The sequence below is a fragment of the Protopterus annectens genome, chromosome 10.part0, assembly GCF_019279795.1.
Source record: "Protopterus annectens isolate FY-2018-M chromosome 10.part0, PAN1.0, whole genome shotgun sequence".
In the NCBI taxonomy this organism is placed as follows: Eukaryota; Metazoa; Chordata; order Ceratodontiformes; family Protopteridae; genus Protopterus; species Protopterus annectens.
Genome location: NC_056744.1, coordinates 1,643,390,296 through 1,643,403,680, shown reverse-complemented (window position 1 = coordinate 1,643,403,680; position 13,385 = coordinate 1,643,390,296). Strand labels below are relative to the sequence as shown.

The 13,385-nt window shown below is 44.9% G+C and overlaps 1 protein-coding gene across 1 annotated transcript in view; it reads left to right on the top strand.

Moving 5' to 3' along the window:
• LOC122814358 overlaps positions 1 to 13,385 on the top strand; it is an 862,993-nt gene that overhangs the window by 430,713 nt on the left and 418,895 nt on the right. Inside the window, exon 4 of the mRNA XM_044086944.1 lies at positions 53 to 148. Within this exon, the coding sequence (XP_043942879.1) occupies positions 53 to 148 (96 nt within the window). The remainder of the gene's footprint in view (positions 1 to 52; positions 149 to 13,385) is intronic.

The following is a 13,385-nucleotide window of genomic DNA, read 5'->3' as shown; positions in this document are numbered from 1 at the left end:
GTCTACTTCTGTATTTTTGAGATTTGAAAGTTTTGTTAATTTAACTTTACAGTAGTATTTGTACGCATGAAGGTGCAGGCAAACTTAGTATGTTAGAAATCAAAGATTTAGGAAAAACATTTGTCATTTATCGTTGGGGCAGTGTGCTGTAAACAGCCTGCATCATGTAAGACCCATCTTGATTCCTTTAGTGACCCCCCCTGCGTTTTTTTTTTTTTTTTTGAGTAAGACCCACGTTGTAGGTCCTCTTTTTTTTGTGTTGCCTCTGAAAATGGTCAATTGACTAGCTCTTTAGCTAGCTGATATTGATAAGTAAATTTCTCAAATTTCAGGAATGCCTTTTCATTTGTTTCATATTTTAACAGGAGATGGTTCAGAATAGTCTATCATTTTTCTTCGTCCTTTTGTGGTATGATTAAGCTCTGAGACTTCTAGAATGTCATATTTAAGAGAATTCAGATTTTGCCTTGTGGCTGTACAGTTTTTTGCCCTTTTAATGTATTTTTTTCCCATTGTTGCATTAAGTAATGTGAAAAAATGTGATCAGGTTCTGTTGGTGGAGTGGAGCACAGTTAATGTCCTTCTATACCTATGTTGCAGTATTCTAGGCGTGGGATTTCATGCCCTTAGGCGACTCGTACGTCTGCTGTTGTACAAAAGCTTCAGCTTGGCTGTTGAAGTGTGTGTGGGACGTCACACGTAGGGCTATAAACCAGGGGCCTTAAATGTGACGTCTGCACGCACAATCCCCAGAACTTTTCAGCCACAGACATTCGCATCCTAAGATAAGTGACCCGTTGGGTTTCTAATTTTCTTATTTTTAACGATTGTTCTTACTAGTGCTTGGTTGTTGTAGCCTTCAGCTGATGTCAGGGAAAAAGGAAAAGTGCCAATGTGGGTGCCAGATACCTCATAAAGACGCCCATGACAGGTGTATTTTTTTTTTTTTGCCTAGGCCGGGAACACAATCCTTCCTCCTGTGCTATTTGTCAATCGTTTGTGCCCAAGACCTTACACAGCCATCTAGCCACATTAAAACCTCTAAGTGGAGAACCAGCACCTTACATTATTAGTCCTTAGGATGGATCCTACATCGGAGGCCGAACCTGAACCCTCGCGCAAGAAAGTTCCTAGGCCGCCTTCGCCTGCTGCTGTGCTTCCAGATGCACTGCCAACTGCCATTCTAGGGGTTGAGGCGCGCTCTGAGGATAGTTCAACTGCAGCGACATCCCTAGTGGAAGCCGTTTTGCAGCTGACCACCGGCACATCCGCGGAGCTTATCCAGACATTGACGACCATTGATGTCGAGGGGGAAACCATTTTCGGTGGTACTTCCAGCAGGGATCCAGACGTCGGATGTGTTACTGTCCAAACCTGACACCAGGTGTCTTTCTACTTCCTCCCTGGCCAAAAAGAAGCAAAAAACTAAACATACCTCCACCTCTTCAGAAGTCACACCAGATTGGCAGGACTTCACCTTTTCTCTCGTGCAGGCCTTTATGGCCTTCAGCCTCAGCCACCTCCATCCTGCTTCTTCTGAGCCCTGGGCCTGCCTCTGCTTCTTCCCTCCTATCCACGACCCCTCAAGTCAGAGAAGAAGAACATGATTCTTCCTTCTTATCCTCAGAAGAGTCCATTTCTTATGATGTCCTTCAAGAATGCAACTGCAGTCATAACATATGGGTTGTCCTGCCTCAGGCAGCCCTCGGTCGGCCGGATTCCAAAGTCTGGGTCCGACGTCGGCTGATGTCGCATTTCTCTCCGACGTCAGAGCGGCTGGAGTACATAAGCATCAGCCGACGCCATCTTCTTCAGTCTTACTTGCCGCGCGGTGCCCGAAGCAGAAGCAGTTCGCAAGTGCCGGTCGGTCAGCTCCTGTATTCTTCGAAACCGAAGTCATCAAAAGCTGGTACCCGCTAGGGACCTTTTCTTGCCTCAGCCGATGTCAGAAATTACTGAAAAAGTAAATAATTGTTTGTCTTGTGGTAAACAAATACCTCATAAGGATTTCCATTCTTACTGCCTCCCTTGCCTTGGCCCAGACCATGACGTCTCGGCCTGTGCCGCCTGTGCTCGCTTCAACAAGCGCACTCTCAGGCGTGGGGTGGAGTTCGCTGAAGACTTTTTCGGCGAAAAATTTGATTACACAATGCCGTCGGAACAACTGACAACGCATACTCCTAAGAAACGAAAAGACCGGGACCGACATCCTCGGTCCGCGTCTTCCACCGACACCACGCCAAAACTTACCGCGAGTGCCCCGGATGTTCTTCGTCTCACATTGCTGCAGTCATAACCTGTGGGTAGTCCGCTGTCCTCGGTCGGCCCAAATACCAAAGAGCTAGGCTGGCGCCGGTCATTGTCGCCAGAGCTGACGCCAGTAGTAGTACTTGCCGCATGACCAACGCCATATCCTCAGTCTTTCTTGCCGCGTGGTCCGAAGCAGAAGCAGCGTTTGCAAGTGCCATTCGGCGTTCTGAAATTTTCATTTATCGAGTTTCAGACCGACGACCAAGTTGGGCTAAGTACCCCGTTGGGGAAATTTTTGTCTTTTCTTGCCTCAGATGTTCTTCGTCTCACATTGCTGCAGTCATAACCTGTGGGGTAGTCCGCTGTCCTCGGTCGGCCCGAATACCAAAGTGTTAGGCTGGCGTCGGTCATAGTCGCTCAGATCTGACGTCAGTACGCAGTGGTACTAAAGCGCATGACCAACGCCATATCCTTAGTCTTTCTTGCCGCATGGTCCGAAGCCGGGCGTTGCAAGTGCCGTCAAGTCCCTGAAATTTTCAGATTCTGAGTTTCAGACCGAAGACCAAGTTAAGCTATGCTTGGGGAATATTTTTGTCTTTTCTTGCCTCAAATCCGGATGTCAGAAAAAGTTAATAATTGTATTTTGTGGGAAACAGATACCTCATAGGGACTACCACTCTCTGTATTCCTTGCCTGGGGCCTGAGCCACGGTAGTCGGGTGTCACTTTTGCACTAGATTTAATACGCACCATTAAACGAGGTTAGATTGTGCTAGACTTGTTTTGGCGGTAACTACAACATGCCGGATCCTCCGCCGCCCGCTAAGAAGCGAAAAGATAAATCGTTAAAGTCTAAGCAGGATGAGTCGTCCGCTTGGACGCTGGTTCTTGAAACCGTGAGGAATCTGTGGTTCCAGCTGAGATTTCAGCTGAGTCTCAGGGGGAGCCTTTAATATTACAGGAACTGGCCTCTCAGGAGTCAGGTCAGGCCGAGGGGGCCTCTCAAGTTTCTGTAGTTCCTTCTTTACATAAGGTTGTTAGGCCCAGCACCTTCTAAAGCTAGGCCTGGTCTTTCTGGCACAGGCGTCAGCCCTAGATGTCCTTCAAGGATGCATCTGCAGTCCTAACAAATGGTTTTACAGGGTACCGGACACTCATCACCACCTATACAAGGCTCCCCTTGCAGATCCTGAGACTATCTCCCAGGGGCCTAAGGCAGTAGCTTCGACCTCAGCAAAACCCTTCTGAAAGGGAATCCAGGTCCTTAGAGTGATGGGGTGAAAAAGTTTACACCTCTGCTACTCTCTCAGCTAGAGCTTTGAACTGTCAGTTTCATATGATCCAATACCAAGAGTTTATGCTTGATCAGTTAACTAAGAAACTGTCCTCTGATGATTCCTTAGATAAGAAATATGTTTTAGAAATGGTGAATAACATTCAGCAGGTTAGTAACCATTCTTTAAAATGTGGCTATGATGCACTGGAGGCTTCATTTAGATCAGCCATGACTGGCACAGTGATAAGAAGGCATGCATGGTTGAAAGAACAGGTCTTGCCGGATCATGTTAAAGCAAAGCTATTAGATGCTCCTATGGATAAGGTCAGTCTATTTGGTTCTCCTGCCCAGCAAGTAATGAAGAAAATGGAAGAGAAGGCAAAATCTGTACAAACAGTTAAAGATTTCCTACAGGTTCAGCCCCCAAGGTTTAGCAGGAACTGGCCTTCCAAAAATTGGTCCTTTCCAGACTCCTCTAAATCTCAGAGAGGCAGGAATAGACGTTCCAGAGGCAGAAATCAATAATTGACTGTGTATCTCAGGGCTTGTAGTAAGCAAATGACTCTTTGTAAGTCTTTTGTCAGCTTGCTTTTGTTGTCCGCTTGTATCAGGCAGTCGTCCAGGTATGGATAAATTTGGATTCCCTGTAGCCTGCAATGAGCGATTACTGATGCCAGGCATTTTGTGAATACTCTGGGCGCAGTAGATAAGCCAAAGGGCAATGCTGAGAAATGATAATGCTCTGATCCTGCAAGAAATCTGAGGTATCTTCTGCAATTTGGTCATGGGGACGTGCAGGTATGCCTCCTTGAGATCTAGAGTTACCAGCCAACACTCCTTGCCCAGCATGGGAAGAAGTTGCTGTAGGGTCAGCATTTTGAATTTTGGAACAATGATGAATGTGTTTACATGACAGGTCGAGAATAGGTCTCCAACTTTTCTCTTTTCTTGGTACTAGGAAGAGTCTGGAGTAGAATCCTTTGCCCTGTTCTGTAGGTGGTACCCTTTCCACAGCTCTCATCTTTGTTAATTGAGCTATCTGTTTTAGAGCTTCTGTTTTTTGGTTTGGAGGTAGGTTTGGCATTACTCTTTTTTCTGGTAATGTGTGGAAATGAAACCTGTAGCCTTGGTCTATAGTTTGCAAGATCCATTTGTCTCTTGTGATATAGTGCCAATTTTTTTGAAAATGAGGCTAACTTTCCGCCTAAGGGTGCTGCTATTTGTTCCCTGGTAGGCGGTGTCAGAGCCAAGTCACTGTGATTGTCCTGTTGCAGTGGCAGTGGTTGTGTCTGTGCCTCGTTGGTTATTGCCTTGCCACTGGCGTCCTCTGTAGGCACCTCCTCTGGATTGATTTCTGCCTCTGGAACGTCTATTCCTGCCTCTCTGAGATTTAGAGGAGTCTGGAAAGGACCAATTTTTGGAAGGCCAGTTCCTGCTAAACCTTGGGGGCTGAACCTGTAGGAAATCTTTAACTGTTTGTACAGATTTTGCCTTCTCTTCCATTTTCTTCATTACTTGCTGGGCAGGAGAACCAAATAGACTGACCTTATCCATAGGAGCATCTAATAGCTTTGTTTTAACATGAGCCGCCTCGACCTGTTCTTTCAACCATGCATGCCTTCTTATCACTGTGCCAGTCATGGCTGATCTAAATGAAGCCTCCAGTGCATCATAGCCACATTTTAAAGAATGGTTACTAACCTGCTGAATGTTATTCACCATTTCTAAAACATATTTCTTATCTAAGGAAGCATCAGAGGACAGTTTCTTAGTTAACTGATCAAGCATAAACTCTTGGTATTGGATTATATGAAACTGACAGTTCAAAGCTCTAGCTGAGAGAGTAGCAGAGGTGTAAACTTTTTTACCCCATCACTCTAAGGACCTGGATTCCCTTTCAGAAGGGAGAGGTTTTTTTGCTGAGATCGAAGCTACTGCCTTAGGCCCCTGGGAGATAGTCTCAGGATCTGCAAGGGGAGCCTTGTATAGGTGGTGATGAGTGTCCGGTACCCTGTAAAACCATTTGTTAGGACTGCAGATGCTATCCTGTTCGGACATCTACATTTATGGTAGGTACAAAACTGTACTTTCTGCAGGCTCTGTTCCTAAAAAACATATGCTGAAAATGGCAGAGGATTTGATAACTTTAATCAGAGGTTCTATGCCCCCTCCAGATAAGAGGCCTAGAGTGGAAACAGAGGGGGAGGTTTTGGAGCATTCCTCAGATTATTCTGAGTCTTCAGCTGAGGACATTCAGGATTTTCCTCCCTATTCTGATTCGGATGCAGAGGACTCCTGTCCTTCTGCTTCTCCTCCAGAGGATTTTTCTTTTTCTGAAACTCTGCATTCCATGAGGGAGCATTTTAAGTGGAAGGTCAGGATTCTCGATTCTCGTAAGAGGCTTAGGGAATTTTTGTTTTTACCACAGCATAGGCCCTTGGCCATTCCCCCTGTTTTGGATGTTGTTCAGGATGTTTTTTCTGAGGCTTCCCTTAATCCTGATTCTTTACCTCCGGCCCCTGTCAAGCCAGACAGGTATTACAGAGTTCCAGAGGCTCATAAATATTTATATAAGAGTCCTAGAGCTGACCCAGAAACTATTAGCCAGGGACCTAAGGGTGTCAGGGCTTCTGTAGTAAAGAATCCAGTTCCTCTGGATAAAGATTCTAGGGCTTTGGATAGGTGGGGTAAAAAAGTGTATACCTCCTCCACACTAGCTATGAGGGCTTTGAATTGCCAGTTTCATATGCTGAAGTACGAGAATTTTCTGTTAAGTCAGTTGAAATCTAAGGTGGATGCTTTAGCTGAGGGTATAGAGTGTAAGGAATTGCAGGATTTAGTTCATGCTTCCGATCAGGTAGGTAAGCATTCTTTGCAGTGTGGCTTTGATGCTCTTCAGGCTTCTTCCAGGGTGGCTGCCACTGGTTCTGTTATTCGTAGGCACGCCTGGCTTAAGGATCAGAATTTGTCTGAGCATGTTAAAGCTCGAATTTTGGATGCTCCCCTCCAATCTGAAGTTCTTTTTGGTTCTCCTGTGGAGTCAGTTTTGAAGAAAATGGAAGACAAAGCTAAGTCCATGCTGACAGTTAAGGAATTTTTGCAAGTGCAGCCCCCTAAGTTTAGCAGGAATTGGCCTGCAAAAGGATGGGCTTATCCTTCTTCCGATTACCAGTCTAAGGGCAGATCTAGACGTGGTAGGGGCAGGGCTCATGCTCAGGGTTCTTTCAGACCTAGGACGTGGAGTTCTCCTGCGCAATCTTCTGGTGAGGGCAGGGGTCAGCCTTTTCGTAAACAGACCCAATGACCTGTATCTCCAGCTGCCAGATTCCTCCTGTCTGGCAGCTCCTCTAGGAGGAAAGTTGGCACTTTTCAAGCAAAATTGGCTTTTGGTCACCCAGGACAAATGGGTGTTGGACATTGTAAATCGAGGCTACAAGTTTTATTTTCACACCTTGCCTCCTTTCAAAGGCATGCCGGACGTACCTCCTCAGCAAAAGCTGGAGGCTCACAAACAGATTTCTTTACTTTTAAAAATGGGGGCTATTCAGGTGGTTCCTCCGTCAGAAGTAGGCCTAGGATTTTATTCTCGCCTGTTCCTTGTGCCAAAGAAGGGGAACACTTGGAGGCCAATTCTGGATTTGTCTATTCTCAACACTTGCCTAGACATCCCAAAATTCAAGATGTTAACTTTACAGCAACTTCTGCCTCTGCTAGGCAAAGATCACTGGATGGTAACTCTGGATCTCAAAGAGGCTTATCTTCACATTCCTATCAGGCCCAGCTGCAGGAGGTTCCTGCTGGCTGGTACGTTTCATTATCAGTTCTCTGCATTGCCCTTTGGCTTATCTACTGCGCCCAGGGTGTTCACAAAGGTCCTGGCTCCTGTGATAGCCTTCTTAAGACTAAGAGGAATACAAATTTATCCTTATCTGGATGATTGCCTGATTCTTGCTCAAGACAAGGTCAAGTTACTTCAGCATCTACAGTATGCAATGGCAGTGTTAAGGTGCCTAGGGTATTCTGTGAATGAAACAAAGTCCAGTCTAGTACCCTCTCAGGACATGTGCTTTCTGGGTGTGAGACTGAATACAGCCTCTCAGATGGCTTTTCTGACCCCGGACAAACAAAGAAATCTTCCCCTATACTTTCAGCATTTATCCCTACTGTCCAGGCTGACTGCAAGGACAGTCCTTCAAGCCTTGGGGTTCATGGCATCTTGTATTCTGGTACTACCCAATGCCAAACTACATATGAGGAAGCTACAATGGTATCTCAAAAGTGTATGGACTCAACACTGCCACGATCTGGACACTGTCATTCAGATAATAACTTGCATCCAAAGGGAATTTTTGTGGTGGGCTCAGGAATGTCACCTAAACAAGGGACTCTCTGTGACCCGCCCAGAGGCGAGTCAGATCTTAACGACAGATGCCTCGGACATGGCTTGGGGAGCACATTTCGATGGGAGATGGGTTCAAGACACGTGGCCTCCCAGACTACAGCATTTGCATATCAACATGAAGGAGATGTTAGCAGTCCAGTTTGCTCTGATGGCTTTCAAGGATCTACTTCAACCGGGACAGGTGTTGATTCAAACAGACAACACAACAGTCGTGGTACATCAACAAGCAGGGGGGAACCCATTCGTACCCTCTTTGCAGACAAGCTATGATTTTGTGGGAGACTGCTCTAAGTTTGCACCTCACTCTTCAAGCAAGGTTTCTGCCAGGAGCACAGAACTCCTTAGCAGATGTTTTGAGCAGGCAAATGGTGGATCCCCACGAGTGGAAATTGGATCCTCATGTATTTCAACAGTTGACAGTGGCTTGGGGAACCCCAGACCTAGATCTGTTCACATCCCCACAAAATTTCCAACTGCCAAAATTTTGCACAAAGATGTTTCACCCAAAAGCTTGGAAAGTGGATACTCTATCTTTCAGTTGGAACAACCTTCATGTCTATGCCTTTCCTCCTTTGCCTCTTCTTCCCAAGGTGCTCTTGAAGGTCAGACAGGACAAGCCTTGCATGATCCTTATAGCTCCAGATTGGCCACGTCAGCACTGGTACCCTTTGCTGAGGAGTTTAGTTCGGGAGCCTCCTTGGCCTTTGCCAACAATTCCAAACCTTTTGTGTCAGGCAAACAATAATTTCCTCAATGTCAGGATACAGTCCCTGCATCTGACAGCCTGGCATATTCTGTTTTAGACCCTGGGGGGTCGCAGCTTCCTCAACAAGTTTTAAATGTCATTTTGGAAGCCAGGCGGCCTAGTACAAGGAAAGTTTATGCTGATAAATGGAGGAGATTTTTTCTTTGGAGCACAGCAAAGAGCTTTGATGTTTCACGCCCTAATTTGAGTATTACACTACAGTACCTTACAGAATTATTAGACAAGGGTTTGTCTTTTTCCTCCGTGAAAGTTCATGCTGCAGCCATTTCTGCTCACTATGACTGTGATCCACCATTATTTTCTCACCCTTTGTTTAAGCAATTTCTTAGAGGGGCAAAGAACATAAGACCCCCACGTAGAGCTCCTACTCCTTCCTGGGATCTCAATTTTGTGTTGGAAAAGCTGACTTTACCTCCTTTTGAACCTGCAGCTACATCTGAGTTGAAGTTTTTGTCCTGGAAGACTGCTTTTTTGTTGGACATTACGTCTGCTAGGAGGGTATCTGAATTACAGGCTCTAATGGCAGTTGAACCCTTCCTAATATTTCATAAGGATAGGGTATCCTTGCATTAACCTTCTTTTATGCCTAAAGTTGTTTTCTGATGTGGCCTTGAACCAATCTATTCATTTGCCTACTTTTTATGCTGATCCCCAAAATAAAGGGGAAAAAATTTTGCACACTTTGGATATTCACAGGCAGTTACGTTATTATTTGAGCAGAACTAAAGGGTTTAGGCAGTCTCAACAGTTATTCATTTCTTTTGCCTTGGGTTCACAAGGAAAACCTGTTTCAAAGCAAACTATTTCTAAGTGGATTAGCCATTGTATTGCTTTTTGTTATTCTCATCATGGAAAGGAGGTTCCGGCTGGGATTAGACCTCATTCCACTAGGGCTACTGCCATTTCTACTGCTTTTTTGAGGGGAGTAGCTACTAAGGATATTTTGGAGGCAGCTACTTGGAGTTCAGTGCACACTTTTACTAAACATTACCATCTCCCTTTTTATTCCAAATCTAGGGCTGGGTTTGCCACTGCAGTTTTACAGGGCATGTTAGCAGCTCCTAGTGCTTTTTGATTTTGCCAACCTCCCTTGCCTTTGCTTTGGGATTCTACCCACAGGTTATGACTGCAGCAATGTGAGACAAAGAACATAGTACAGTTTTGTACCTACCATAAATGTAGATGTTCGAGGATCCACATTGCTGCAGTCCAGCTCTCCTCCTTCCCTCTGTAGTTTAGGGTTGCTGTGTTGCTTTTGGGGTAATTATTTTTTCTGTAATTGGTGGTTGGGTATTTTCTATTTTTGGCTATGGCCTTTCTTTTTAGGCCTTCTGACATCTGGGGCAAGAAAGAATGAGGATATGGCGTCGGTCATGCGCTTTAGTACCACTGCGTACTGACGTCAGATCGCCAGCCTAACACTTTGGTATTCGGGCCGACCGAGGACAGCGGACTACCCCACAGGTTATGACTGCAGCAATGTGGATCCTCGAACATCTACATTTATGGTAGGTACAAAACTGTACTTTATCCGGATGTCAGAAAAAGTTAATAATTGTATTTCTTGTGGGAAGCAGATACCTCATAGGGATTATCATTCTTTCTGTATTCCTTGCTTGGGGCCTGAGCACGGCGTCGGGTGTCGCTGAAGTGCTAGATTTAACAAGCGCTTCATTAAACGAAGATTAGACTGTGCCAGGCTTGTTTTGGCAAACGGTGTAACTATAACATGCCGCCGGATCCTCCGGACTGCCGCCACCGCTAAAAAGCGTAAGGATAAATCTTAAGGTCTAAACCGGATGAGTTCCGCCCGTTGGACGCCGGTTCGAGCCTCCGGTTGAATCTGTGGATCCTGCCGAGGGTTGGCTGAATCCCAGGGGAACCTTACTTTTGCAGGAGTTGGCCTCTCAGGAGTTAGGCCAGGCTGAGGGTGCTTCTCAGGTGTCTGTAGTTCCAGCACAAAGGTTAGGCCTTCTACTTCAGTGGCTAAAGGCCATGCTAAGGTCAAACCATCTTGTTGGCTTGGTCATAGTTCTAGCTCTCCAGCCCCTGTTCCTAAAAGCATATGTTGAAAATGGCAGAGGACTTGATTACTTTGATCAGGGTTATATGCTTCCCAGAGAAGAGGCCTAGGGTGGAGGCAGATTTAGAGGAATGGATCATTCCTCTGACTACTATGAATCCTCAGCTGAAGAAATTCAGGATTTCCTTCCTATTCAGATTCGGATGCAGAGGACTCCTGTCCGTCTGCTTCTCCTGCAGAGGATTTTTCTTTTTCTGAGACCTTACATTCCATGAGGGAACATTTCAAGTGGGAAGGTCAAGATTTTTCAGATTCTCGAAAAGGCTTAGAATTTTTGTTTCTGCCACAACATAGGCCCTTGGCTATTCCTCCTGTCTTAGTTGTTGTTCAGGATGTTTTTCTGAATCTTCCCTTAATCCTGATTCTTTTGCCTCCCGCCCCTGTTAAGCCAGACAGGTATTACAGAGTTCCAGAAGCTACATAAGTATTTGTACAAGAGTCCTAGAGCTGATCCGGAAACTATTATTCAAGGTCCCAGGGTGTTAGGGCTTCTGTGGCTAAGAATCCAGTTCCTTTGGATAAGGATTCTAGAGCGTTAGATAGGTGGGGTAAAAAGTGTACACCTCCTCACGTTAGCTATGAGGCTTTGAATTGCCAATTTCATATGCTGAAGTATCAGAATTTTTGTTAGGCCAATTGAAATCTAAGGTGGATGCTTTATCTGAGGGTATAGAGTGTAAGGAGCTCCAGGAGTTGGTTCATGCATCAGATCAAGTTGGCAAACATTCTTTGCAGTGTGGTTTCGATGTTCTTCAGGCTTCATCCAGGGTGGCTGCTACAGGTTCAGGTATTCGACATGCCTGGCTTAAGGATCAAAATTTGTCAGAGCATGTTAAGGCTCGGATTTTGGATGCTCCTCTTCAATCTGAAGTACTTTTGGCCCTGTGGAATCAGTTTTGAAAAGATGGAAGATAAGGCTAAGTCTATGCAGGCCGGTCAAGGATTTTATGCAGGTGCAGCCCCCAAGTTTAGTAGGAATTGGCCTGCTAGAGGATGGTCTTATCCTTCTTGGATTATCAGTCTAAGGGCAGGCCTAGATGTGTAGAGGCAGGGCTCACGCCAGGGTTCTTTCAGACCTAGGACTTGGAGCTCTCCTGCACAGTCTTCTGGTGAGGTAGGGGTCAGCCCTTCGTAAGCAAACCCAATGACCTGTATCTTCCGCTGCCAGACCCTTCTTTACTGGCAGCTCCTCTAGGAGGAAAGTTGGGACCTTTCAAACAAAACTGGAATTTGGTCACCCAGGACCCCAATGGTGTTGGATATAATAAATCAAGGTTACAAGTTTTATTTTCACACTTTTCCTCCTTTCAAAGGCATGTCGGATGTGCCTCCTCAGCAAAGGCTGGAGGCTCAGGAGCAAATTTCTCCGCTTTTGCAGATGGAGGCAATTCAGGTGGTCCCTCCGCCAGAAGTAGGCCTAGGATTTTATTCCCTATTCCTAGTGCCAAAGAGAAAACACTTGAGGCCAATTCTGGATTTGTCCATTCTCAATACCTACCTAGACATTCCAAAGTTCAAGATGTTAACATTGCACAACTTCTGCCTATGCTAGGCAAAGATCACTGGATGGTAACCCTGGATCTCAAAGAGGCCTATCTTCACATCCCTATCAGGCCCAGTTGCAGGAGATTCCTGAGATTTCGGGCTGGTACTTCGTGATTATCAGTTCTCTGCATTGCCCTTTGGTTTATCTACTGTGCCCAGGGTATTCACAAAAGTTCTGGCTCCTGTGATTGCTTTCTTCAGACAGAGAGGAATACAAATTTACCCTTATCTGGACGATTGCCTGATTCTTGCTCAAAACAAAGACATATTACTACAACATCTCCAGTATGTAATGGCAGTTTTAAGGTGCCTAGGGTATTCTGTGAACGAAATAAAGTCCAGTCTAGTACCCTCTCAGGACATGTGCTTTCTGGGTGTGAGACTGAATACAGCTTCTCAGATGAAATGAAAAAATACTGCTAGGAACCACCACGATAAAATAAAAATCCAGTTTTATTTTATAAGGAACAAGCGCTTTCACGCATACAAATGCGCTTCATCAGGTTACAGCTTACACATAAAAAACGCCCATTTATATACTAAAAACAGTCATCAATTAACTAAGATGATTATCAATTGACTAATTAGTTAAAACACAATTAGTGCAGTTAAAACAACCACCAGTGTGTGTCACTTCTCTCAGCAGATGCTAAACAAATACATAAATATAACCAAGCATCTTTCAACATTACACTAGTGAAACTAGAAAACTAAATGGTTAAAATATCACGTCATACAGATCAAATGGTGACTTAGTAAAGATCTCAAAAAAATTCCATTTGTTTATATCAAAAATCATGAAGCGCCAATATGTGCATACGCGCTTGAGCCGAATACATGAATTGTATCTTGTCACTTTAAATAACTTAGATCACATCAAGTTATCATCACAAATGGTACGAACATGATTCATAGCCAGCCCATTTTTTGTAGTTCATTATCATTCTAGGTCTATAATCAGCAAATAAACATTGTCAGCATCTACTGAAATAATCTCACTTAAATAACTTAAAGATCAACATCTGTTTAACACAAATAAACTCAACCCATTTTGTAGTCATTCT